Source organism: Bombina bombina, chromosome 5 (genome assembly GCF_027579735.1).
Source record: "Bombina bombina isolate aBomBom1 chromosome 5, aBomBom1.pri, whole genome shotgun sequence".
NCBI classification, from domain to species: domain Eukaryota; kingdom Metazoa; phylum Chordata; class Amphibia; order Anura; family Bombinatoridae; genus Bombina; species Bombina bombina.
The window spans coordinates 1,051,884,376-1,051,897,016 of NC_069503.1; the positions used below are offsets into that span (position 1 = coordinate 1,051,884,376).

Below are 12,641 nucleotides of genomic sequence, written 5' to 3' on the forward strand. Positions count from 1 at the left end.
AATCATGTCTTTAGAAGCAATACACACTACCGCCAGCTCTCTGTGCAGGTATGGTGTTGAATACTAGGGCACGGGCCCTCACAGGATATGTGCGTATGCTGCAGGAAAACAAAATGTATGCTTACCTGATCAATTTCTTTCTTTCCAGGCATGGAGCTGTTAAGTGTCACTTCCCTTACCCATAACCCCCAGTCATTCGGCCGAAGGGAAACGGAAAAAGAAGATAACACAAGGGTATAGAGGTGCCTGAGGTTTGTACAAAAAAAACTGTAGTCTGAATTTAAACAAGGGCGGATCGTGGACTCTCCATGCCTGGAAAGAAATACATTTATCAGGTAAGCATATATTTTGTTTTCTTTCTATGGCATGGAAAGTCCATGATTCATTCCAATTACTAGTGGGAACCAATATCCAAGTTAGAGGACACAGAATGAAAGGGAGGGAGAATAAGACAGACGGACCTAAACCAGAGGCACCACCGCTTGCCTCAGCCGAGGCAAAAGTATCAAATTTGTAGAATTTTGAAAATGTGGCTGCCTTGCAAATTTGCTCCACAGAAGCTTTATTTTTAAAAGCCCAGGAAGAGGAGACAGCTCTAGTGGAATGAGCCGTAATGAAGGTGACTCACATTCTTCAGTGGGCGGAAGCTCACGATTATCTCCTATCTGCCATCCACTTGTAATTGGAATGAATCGTGGACTCTCCATGCCATAGGAAAGAAATAAGTAATAACTTTTACTAGAGGCATTTTTGCTGATGAAAGTGTATTGCAAAAATGCTTATATATCAAATTGAAATGCACCCATGTACATTTCATTTTTGACCTTTCTATCCCTTTAAGGCAACTATACTTTACTTTTACTGCGTACAAGTATTTAGAATTAGCACTGTACTTTTATATAATAAAACTGTAAAAAGAGGAAAACTGCACTGCATTTGATTTTTTTTTTCTTGGATGAAAATCAACACATATGGGGTCTAGACGAGTATGCAAATTGAAAATAATCTGAACCCTTTCAATGGATCACGCAAATTGAAAATAATCTGAACCCTTTCAATGGATCACTATCGTATAAGCAATTTCCTTAGCATGCGGTTTATATTATTATTATAAGACATTTTGAAATGTAATGTGTGTTAAAAAAGGCTGTTTTAGTCTTTTACACATTACACAGGTGTTATTTAATAGAGATGTGCAATTGGGGGTTTTGTGAGACAAATGCAGAAGAAGGTGGCTCTTTATGCCTCTTGGCTATTTTCATTGCCGAATTCATCCTTGTGCAGCAGCAAGACGCTAAAATCTGTATATACAGCGTCCTGCTATTGCACAAGAATGAATTTGGCAACGAAAATACCCGAGTGGTACGAGGGACGCCTTTTTTTTTTCTCATTCAGAGTTTCAAGAAACCTCTGAATGAAAATTCCGAATATGTAAGTTAAACTAGGTTTCAAATTGTTGAGGAAAATATGGCAAGTTCACTGAAGACACCAGAATCCTAGATATGAGACTATTGCAACATAAGTAATGTAAGAGCTTATCAGCATATGTTATTAAAATAATATCTCCTTTTTTGAGATACCGAAATATACAGATCAATCAGCACATCTAAGACAAGATGTTTTGTCCAAAATTGGCATAAGGGTCATGGGAGTTAAAGGGATAGTCTAGTCAAAATTAAACTTACAAAATGTACTCCTATTATCAATTATTCTTCGTTTTCTTGCTATCTTTATTTTAATGTAAGCTTAGGAGCCGGATCATTTTTGGTTCAGCACCTGGGTAGTGCTTGCTGATTGGTGGCTACATTTAGACACCAATCAGAAAGCGCTACCCAGATGCTGAACCAAAAATGTGCCGGCTCCTATGCTTGCATTTCTGTTTTTTCAAATAAAGATAGCAAGAGAACGAAGAAAAATTGATAATAGGAGTAAATTAAAAAGTTGCTCAAAATTGCATGCTCTATCTGAATCATGAATTTTTCATTTGGATTAGAGTATTTCTTTAAGTGTTAATCTTTTGGCTATATTTGTTGTGTGTAATCAAAATACCTCTTTAAAAGGGACATGAAATCTAAAAATGTTCTTTCATGATTCAGATAGAGTGTGGGATTTTAAACAACTTTCCAATTTACTTCTATTGTCTAATTTGCTTTGTTCCCTTGGTATCCTTGATTGAAAAGCATACATAGATAGGCTCAGGACCAGTAATATATTACTGGCAGCTAGCTGCTGATTGGTGAGCACACAGAAATGCCCATGTAGTGTATAGTTGCACCTTCATTAAAGGATACCAAAAGAATGACTGAAGCAAATTCTAAAATAGAAGTCAATTGGAAAGTTGTTTAAAATTGCATGCTCTATCTGAATGATGGGGTTTTATGTCCTTTAATTTAAAAGAGAGCATTTCAAAATGTATTGCCGTTTTTTGAAAAATGTCATGTGCTTGTCCTGAACAAACCAGCATCTTCTTACCATGCAAAGGTATGTCGCTCTGCACCAATAGGGAAGTGGGAGGTGTCCTTATCAGCATTAGTAGAAAGTATAAAACTAAAAAGAGGGTTAAACAATTGTAAAAGGATAAAAAAAGGTTTCGTACCAACCTGAAAATACTCATAGACGCATAAGCTGATACTTCAACATAAGCTTCATCTACAAAGACTGTTTTAAAGCAAGAATATGGATATCGACAGGTGAGAATTTCTTCATAGAATTCAAACACTTCGTGGAGGTAGGAAGTAGTATGTTTTAGAAGTGGTAGCAGCTGTGGTAAACAAAAATGGGTCACCTGAAAACCAAAAAAAATAAAATAAAAATGACTCAAAATCGATATGCACAAATACAACACACAGTAATAAAGTGTAAAGAACTTAAGAAAAGTGAAAAAAGTATCTAGCATCATGCATGATATAAACTAGTTGCTTCAATGTTCAAATATCCGGTCCAACTTAAAGGGATACTAAACCCACATTTAGATAGAGCATGCAATTTTAAGCAGCTTTCTAATTTACTCCTATTAGCAATTTTTCTTTATTCTCTTACTATCTTTATTTGAAAAGCAAGACTCTAAGCTTAGGAGTCAACCTATTTTTGGTTCAAAACCTGGGTAGCACTTGCTGATTGGTGGCTTTCATTTGAAAAAGCAGGCATGAAAATTTTGGAGCCAGCCTATTTTGGGTTCAGCAATCACATTTATCCACCAATTAGCCAGCACTGCCCAGGTGCTGAACCAAAAATGGGCCGGCTACTTTGCTTAGATTCTTGCTTTTTCAAATAAAGATACCAAAAGAACGAAGAAGAATGATAATAGGAGTAAATTTGAAAGTTTTGGGTTTAGTATCCCTCTAAACTGACAATTAGTATAGGAGATTTCATGCTAAATTTAGTCAATAGTAATATTGTTCCAATTTTAAATATATGTAGGTGCCAGCATGTAGCCAGATTAGGTAATGAGTAGAAATGCGCCAGCCTGTTATGCTGACAAACTGAGCACAATTTGGTTGTCATACAGTTGTTTTTAACTTGATGTGAAACGCTCTAATAAAGTTTTGTATTATTATGCACTGAATATCCGGGGGAGGATTGAACTATTTTTTTGATATGTTACAATTTTAAAGTCAGGCTTTTGCGAGAATACCTCATGCATGTACGGATCAACAAGGATCTCAAAGGGACCAATGGCAAGAGAAATGTTAGGGGAGGCAGTTGGGATGGCAAGCGTATAATGGAAGGTTTTCTTCCTCATGTCGTGGGTGTAAACAGTTTCTATAAGATCTCCATTTGAAACGGCCACCATGGATGCATCCACTGTAAACTCCAGCTTCCACGTGCACAGCTCAGAATAAGAATCAACACATGGAAACCAGAACCTGGAAAATAAAGTATGGTTTTTTTTGTAGTTATTGTGGGTTTTTCCTTTTTTTTTTGTTTTTTAGCACTTAAATCTGTAGATACTCTGTATAATGCAGGGCATTATATCCTATGAATATAGAACAAAGAACTACCTCTTTAATTGAGTTCAAGATGTATCAAAGACACATTAAAAACGGTAAAGAATAATTTTGTAAGAAAATAATAAAAGCAACATACAGGCGATACCTTTAATAGCTAACTAACCGTTGATACAATTGCAAGCTTTCAGGATACTGAGGTCCCTTTGACAGGCATTCTGATGAACAAATAAATCTCAGTTTTATATATATATATATATATATATATATATATATATATATATATATATATATATATATATATATATATATATATATTAAAATTATGGTGGAGATAAAAAACTGAGATTAAAATAATCCATGTCTCAAAATTAAATAAATACAAATATTTGCATAGGAAATTAGCACATCTAGGCAAGATCCCCCGCTTGCTTTTCCCCAGAAATACTCCATATACAATGTTACCAGTGCACAAGAGAATTCTGGGTAAGATATGCAAATTAGATATGCAAATTCTCAGTTTCTTTGCTTCAAATACTGTTTTAACACATGATCCTTTTAACAGGATTATTGCAGCAATACAGAAATCACTCACTTTCGTTCTTTTTAGAAATATATATATAAATCAATGTAAATATTTGCATAGGAAATTAGCACATCTAGGCAAGATTCCCGCTTGCTTTTTCCCAGAAATACTTCATATACAATGTTACCAATGCACAAGAGAATTTTGGGTAAGATATGCAAATTCTCAGTTTTTTTGCTTCAAGTACTGTTTTAACACAGCGATTCTTTTATCTTGCCTAGATGTGCTAATTTCCTATGCAAATATTTACATTGATTTCATTTTGAGACATGGAGGATTTTAATTTCAGTTTTTTATCTCCCTCCATAATTTTAATGAATTATATATATATATATATATATATATATATATATATATATATATATATACATATACACACACACACATATGTACATCGCTTTTATTTTCTTACAATAGGATTTTTACTTTCTTTGACTGGCTAGCACACTACTGCCTTTTTCTGCAGACATATTAAAACAATAATAAGTTACTAAAATGAAAACAATGCCAAAGGTATCCCAAGGCAAAGTAGGCTGAGAACCACTGGTGATTTCAGGCAATTATCGCAATGGATAGCCTTACCTAGTGGAATTCTGATATCCATAGGAAAACACATGAGCACCTCTCTCCGCCATACTGCCTTCCACATTGGGTACCACAAAATGGAGACCACCCATTGGTTGGTCCAGGGAGAATTCAATGTACACCTTCAGGACCTTTAGCTCTGCAGAGACAAAACATCTCATGAACAATACTCACTATTTACAAAAAACCTAAAACAGGGTCACTTTCATTCATGAAAATTGACATGGTAGCGTATTTTAAAAATACTTACCTTGCTCTTCTGAAACACTGGATCGCCGCTCTGAAAAGATGCCCTGCCTGCTTTTTTCCTAGTTTACTTACCCAGCAATGACGAAACCGGCTTCCTCCAATCACGGCGTTGCCTCAGGCAATGATTACCCCAGGGGGGAAGCCGTGATTGGAGGATGCCGGAATTGTCATTGCTGACATATGAAGAGACTTGCAACGGGCTGGTGAAGCACTGGAGCGGCTTCAAGAAGAAAAGGTAAGTATATTTTAAGAAAACAGCTGAAATGTCAATTTTTATGAATGAAAGTGCCCTTGTTTTTAATAGTTTTTTTTTAAAAAACGGCACTTTCACATGAAAATTGACCTTCACTTTAAGGATATTAGAAGAACACAATTTAACCAGTAAAAGATACAATATTAGTTTGCCTCTTTACAAGGAATATGTAATTAATACAAATCTAGACAATATCAAATGGATACATTATAAAGTGAAAAAGTTATCTTCAGATCCTTGGGTTTTCAATTTAGAGTGGTGACATTTAATCAGAAAAGCATCAGTTTACCAGATTTAAAGACAAGATGCTTGTGTTGGAGACATAAGATCAGAAAAGAGCAAATTAACTAAAAGCATAACATGCTGTATAATGAACAATATTACTGTAAGTTGAAATAAATTATTAGCAATATCAAAAAGTAACAAGTGCAATCCTTAAAGAAAATAAACCGAGAGGGGGTACCTTATTAAAATGAACCAGTAATTCTCTCCCACTCCACCCATATCTGATCATATAAGTCTATAGCATTTAGCAACTGGAAGGAATAGTGCTCCATAGAGTGAATAGATTTCAAAATATCTTTAACTTGATCCCATCGAGGGGGTAACTGCTCTGACATGATCTGGCAATTGCCGTCTTGGCTGCAATAAAAAGTTACATTTAAAAAAAAAGAAGAAAAGTTTTATGCAGGTCTAGGACTCCACACAGTAGAGGTGCAACTTCTGGGCTCTTAGGAATACTCATTTGAAATCTATTTAGTAACTGGAAGCATGATTGCCAAAACAGAGCCAAGCGAGGGCATGTCCACAATATATGCAAGAAGTCACCCCTCTCTGCACAGTCTCTCCAACAAAGAGATGAGGAACTATCTGAGAACTTAGATATTTTCACTGGGGTTAAATACCATAGTGTGAAAACTTTATAATAGACATCATATAAGGTCACACAATGTATAGCTTTCTTGGTGGTCAGAATGACTTTCTGACACTCAAATCAGAGGAATGTTAATGTTCAGCAACTGTTCTCAGACTCTCATGGGGTCAGTTTCCAATAAGAAACAGTTCCCTCCATGAAGGAATAATGTATCGACAAAGGCTTATATACTTTACCTCCCTATCGGCACTTCCGATCCCATATTTTTTTTATCTAAAGGCACTCAGGAGGGAACCCCCCCAACTGTTAAGTAAACTCTTAAGTCTGATAAATTCAAAATTTAAAGATTTATGAAGGGGGCCTCCAAGACAAAATCACTTAATTGCTTATATCAGCCCTGGAAAAAGAGGTCTTCAACCATGCAAACTCCCATTTAACTAACAACTTGGGGTAAGAATCCGAAAGACTCACTAACAAACCAGAGATGGAATGTATCAAAGAAGGGTAGGAACAATAGAAGTGTGATGCCTGATGTGATCCTAGTGTTTAAGACATGTATTTCCAACTCACTCTGACAATGGGAAGGAATTCAAATTAAATTAGTGAGTGAAATATTTCTTGGTAAGGTTGCCTGTTCTATCTCCCTCCATCTGCTCACCTGACTCATAACAACCCATTGAGAAATATCAGAGAGTAGAGCTGTCTCATAATATCTGGTCACAACAGGAGAGGCAACACACCCAAAGTCATATGCAAATTGGAAGACTTAATAACATGGAAATGTGTCATTAATACACAGTTTGAGTTATCAAAAGTAAATCTTTTAGCTGTATTTTCAGAGAGGAATATCTCTATCATAAAGCTGATGTGATTGGAGTAAAAATTACAAGCGCTCACAAAGTGACGGCTAACAAAAAGCTGCTTATAAAAATCTATTCTTGAGACTAAATCTCTGGAAGCAACTGAGACTAAATCTCTGGGACAACTGAGCTCTCTCAATGGGAGTCTCTTCAATTTCTAACAATGGAGACAAAATATGCCAAAAATACAAAAAGTAAATTTATGCTTACCTGATAAATTAATTTCTTCTAAGGTACGAAGAGTCCACGGATTCATCCTTTACTTGTGGGATATTATCCTCCTACTAACAGGAAGTGGCAAAGAGCACCACAGCAGAGCTGTCTATATAGCTCCTCCCTTAGCTCCACCCCCCAGTCATTTGACCGAAGGTACAGGAAGAAAAAGGAGAAACTAAAAAGGTGCAGAGGTGACTGAAGTTTAAAATCAAAAAAACAGAATTTATGCTTACCTGATAAATTACTTTCTCCAACGGTGTGTCCGGTCCACGGCGTCATCCTTACTTGTGGGATATTCTCTTCCCCAACAGGAAATGGCAAAGAGTCCCAGCAAAGCTGGTCACATGATCCCTCCTAGGCTCCGCCCACCCCAGTCATTCGACCGACGGACAGGAGGAAATATATATAGGAGAAACCATATGGTACCGTGGTGACTGTAGTTAGAGAAAATAATTCATCAGACCTGATTAAAAAACCAGGGCGGGCCGTGGACCGGACACACCGTTGGAGAAAGTAATTTATCAGGTAAGCATAAATTCTGTTTTCTCCAACATTGGTGTGTCCGGTCCACGGCGTCATCCTTACTTGTGGGAACCAATACCAAAGCTTTAGGACATGGATGAAGGGAGGGAGCAAATCAGGTCACCTAAACGGAAGGAACCACAGCTTGCAAAACCTTTCTCCCAAAAATAGCCTCCAAAGAAGCAAAAGTATCAAATTTGTAAAATTTGGCAAAAGTGTGCAGTGAAAACCAAGTCGCTGCCTTACATATCTGGTCAACAGAAGCCTCGTTCTTGAAGGCCCATGTAGAAGCCACAGCCCTAGTGGAGTGAGCTGTGATTCTTTCAGGAGGCTGCCGTCCGGATGATGCTTTTAAGCCAAAAGGAAAGAGAGGTAGAAGTCGCTTTTTGACCTCTCCTTTTACCAGAATAAACAACAAACAAGGAAGATGTTTGTCTGAAATCTTTAGTAGCCTCTAAATAGAACTTTAGAGCACGGAAAACGTCCAAATTGTATAACAAACGTTCCTTCTTTGAAACTGGATTCAGACACAAAGAAGGTACAACTATCTCCTGGTTAATATTTTTGTTAGAAACAACTTTAGGAAGAAAACCAGGCTTAGTACGCAAAACCACCTTATCTGCATGGAACACCAGATAAGGAGGAGAACACTGCAGAGCAGATAACTCTGAAACTCTTCTAGCAGAAGAAATTGCAACCAAAAACAAAACTTTCCAAGATAGTAACTTAATATCTATGGAATGTAAGGGTTCAAACGGAACCCCTTGAAGAACTGAAAGAACTAGATTTAGACTCCAGGGAGGAGTCAAAAGGTCTGTAAACAGGCTTGATCCTAACCCGAGCCTGAACAAGTGCTTGAACATCTGGCACAGCTGCCAGTCTTTTGTGTAGTAAGACAGATAAAGCAGAGATCTGTCCCTTTAGGGAACTTGCAGATAATCCTTTCTCCAAACCTTCTTGAAGAAAGGAGAGAATCTTAGGAATTTTTATCTTATTCCATGGGAATCCTTTGGATTCACACCAACAGATATATTTTTTCCATATTTTATGGTAAATTTTTCTAGTTACAGGTTTTCTAGCCTGAACCAGAGTATCTATCACCGAATCTGAAAACCCACGCTTTGATAGAATCAAGCGTTCAATCTCCAAGCCGTCAGTTGGAGGGAGACCAGATTTGGGTGTTCGAATGGACCTTGAACAAGAAGGTCCTGTCTCAAAGGTAGCTTCCATGGTGGAGCCGATGACATATTCACCAGGTCTGCATACCAAGTCCTGCGTGGCCACGCAGGAGCTATCAAGATCACAGAGGCCCTCTCCTGATTGATCCTGGCTACCAGCCTGGGAATGAGAGGAAACGGTGGGAATAAGTAAGCTAGGTTGAAAGTCCAAGGTGCTACTAGTGCATCTACTAGAGTCGCCTTGGGATCCCTGGATCTGGACCCGTAGCAAGGAACCTTGAAGTTCTGACGAGACGCCATCAGATCCATGTCTGGAATGCCCCATAATTGAGTTATTTGGGCAAAGATTTCCGGATGGAGTTCCCACTCCCCCGGATGAAATGTCTGACGACTCAGAAAATCCGCTTCCCAATTTTCCACTCCTGGGATGTGGATCGCAGACAAGTGGCAGGAGTGATCCTCCGCCCATTGAATTATTTTGGTCACTTCTTTCATCGCCAGGGAACTCTTTGTTCCCCCTTGATGATTGATATAAGCAACAGTCGTCATGTTGTCTGATTGGAACCTTATGAATTTGGCCTTTGCTAGTTGAGGCCAAGCTCTGAGAGCATTGAATATCGCTCTCAGTTCCAGAATGTTTATCGGGAGAAGAGACTCTTCCCGAGACCATAGACCCTGAGCTTTCAGGGATTCCCAGACCGCACCCCAGCCCACTAGACTGGCGTCGGTCGTGACAATGACCCACTCTGGCCTGCGGAAGCTCATTCCCTGGGACAGATGGTCCAGGGTCAGCCACCAACGGAGTGAATCTCTGGTCTTTTGATCTACTTGAATCATTGGAGACAAGTCTGTATAATCCCCATTCCACTGTTTGAGCATGCACAGTTGTAATGGTCTTAGATGAATTCGTGCAAAAGGAACTATGTCCATTGTTGCAACCATCAATCCTATTACTTCCATGCACTGCGTTATGGAAGGACGAGGAACAGAATGAAGCACTTGACAAGAGCTTAGAAGTTTTGATTTTCTGACCTCTGTCAGAAAAATCCTCATTTCTAAGGAATCTATTATTGTTCCCAAGAAGGGAACTCTTGTTGACGGGGACAGAGAACTCTTTTCTTTGTTCACCTTCCATCCGTGAGATGTGAGAAAGGCTAGAACGATGTCCGTATGAGCCTTTGCCTTTGACAGGGACGACGCTTGTATTAGAATGTCGTCCAAGTAAGGTACTACTGCAATGCCCCTTGGTCTTAGAACCGCTAGAAGGGACCCTAGCACCTTTGTGAAAATCCTTGGAGCAGTGGCTAATCCGAATGGAAGAGCCACAAACTGGTAATGTTTGTCCAGAAAAGCGAACCTTAGGAACTGATGATGTTCCTTGTGGATAGGGATATGTAGGTACGCATCCTTTAGAGCCACGGTAGTCATAAATTGACTTTCCTGGATGGTGGGTAGAATCATTCGAATAGTTTCCATTTTGAACGATGGTACCCTGAGAAATTTGTTTAGGATCTTCAAATCCAAAATTGGTCTGAACGTTCCCTCTTTTTTGGGAACTACGAACAGATTGGAATAAAATCCCATTCCTTGTTCCTTTATTGGAACTGGGTGTATCACTCCCATCTTTAACAGGTCTTCTACACAATGTAAGAATGTCTGTCTCTTTATTTGGTTTGAGGATAAGTGAGACTTGTGGAACCTTTCCCTTGGGGGTAGTTCCCTGAATTCCAGAAGATAACCCTGAGAAACTATTTCTAGTGCCCAGGGATCCTGAACATCTCTTGCCCAAGCCCGAGCAAAGAGAGAGAGTCTGCCCCCCACCAGATCCGGTCCCGGATCGGGGGCTACTCCTTCATGCTGTCTTGTTAGCAGTGGCAGGCTTCTTGGCCTGCTTACCTTTGTTCCAGCCTTGCATTGGTTTCCAGGCTGGTTTGGGTTGTGAGGCATTACCCTCTTGCTTAGAGGATGCAGAATTAGAGGCTGGTCTATTTCTGCGAAAGGGACGAAAATTAGGCTTATTTTTAGCCTTAAAAGACCTATCCTGTGGAAGGGCGTGGCCCTTTCCCCCAGTGATGTCTGAAATAATCTCTTTCAAATCAGGTCCAAATAAAGTTTTACCTTTGAAAGGAATGTTAAGTAATTTTGTCTTGGATGACACATCCGCTGACCAAGACTTTAGCCAAAGCGCTCTGCGCGCCACAATAGCAAACCCTGAATTTTTCGACGCTAATTTTGCTAATTGCAAAGCGGCATCTAAAATATAAGAGTTAGCCAATTTAAGTGCGTGAACTCTGTCCATAACCTCCTCATATGGAGTTTCTCTACTGAGCGACTTTTCTAGTTCCTGGAACCAGAACCACGCTGCCGTAGTGACAGGAACAATGCATGAAATTGGTTGTAGAAGGTAGCCTTGCTGTACAAAAATCTTTTTAAGCAAACCTTCCAATTTTTTATCCATTGTTTAGAGTAGAAACTGCCCCCTCGACCTTGGGGACTGTCTGCCATAAGTCCTTTCTGGGGTCGACCATAGGAAATAATTTCTTAAATATAGGGGGAGGAACAAAAGGTATGCCGGGCTTTTCCCACTCTTTATTTACTATGTCCGCCACCCGCTTGGGTATAGGAAAAACGTCGGGGGGCACCGGAACCTCTAGGAACCTGTCCATCTTGCATAATTTCTCTGGAATGACCAAATTGTCACAATCATCCAGAGTAGATAACACCTCCTTAAGCAGTGCGCGGAGATGTTCTAATTTAAATTTAAATGTCACAACATCAGGTTCAGCTTGATGAGAAATTTTTCCTGAATCTGAAATTTCTCCCTCAGACAAAACCTCCCTCATGGCCCCTTCAGATTGGTGTGAGGGTATGACAGAACAATTATCATCAGCGTCCTCTTGCTCTTCAGTGTTTAAAACAGAGCAATCGCACTTTCTCTGATAAGTAGGCATTTTGGATAAAAGATTTGCTATGGAGTTATCCATTACAGCCGTTAATTGTTGCATGGTAATAAGTATTGGCGCACTAGATGTACTAGGAGCCTCCTGCATGGGCAAAACTGATGTAGACACAGTAGGAGATGATGTAGTATCATGTTTACTCCCCTCATTTGAGGAATCATCTTGGGCAATATCATTATTTGTGGCAGTACTGTCCTTACTTTGTTTGGACGCTATGGCACAATTATCACATAAATTTAAATGGGGAGACACATTGGCTTTCATACATATAGAACATAGCTTATCTGAAGGTATAGACATGTTAAACAGGCTTAAACTTGTCAACAATGCACAAAAAACGTTTTAAAATAAAACCGTTACTGTCACTTTAAATTTCACCACAGTGTCTTAAAGCCTTAAAAGTATTGAACA

General features: G+C 38.9%; 1 protein-coding gene across 2 annotated transcripts in view; it reads right to left on the bottom strand.

Moving 5' to 3' along the window:
• TAF2 (TATA-box binding protein associated factor 2) overlaps nt 1–12,641 on the bottom strand; it is a 382,948-nt gene that overhangs the window by 331,466 nt on the left and 38,841 nt on the right. For both annotated transcript variants that reach the window (XM_053715318.1, XM_053715317.1), the window contains exons 5-7: nt 5,116–5,257; nt 3,635–3,866; nt 2,601–2,785 (exon numbers count right to left, since the gene is read on the bottom strand). In XM_053715318.1, the coding sequence (XP_053571293.1) occupies nt 2,601–2,785; nt 3,635–3,866; nt 5,116–5,257 (559 nt within the window). The remainder of the gene's footprint in view (nt 1–2,600; nt 2,786–3,634; nt 3,867–5,115; nt 5,258–12,641) is intronic.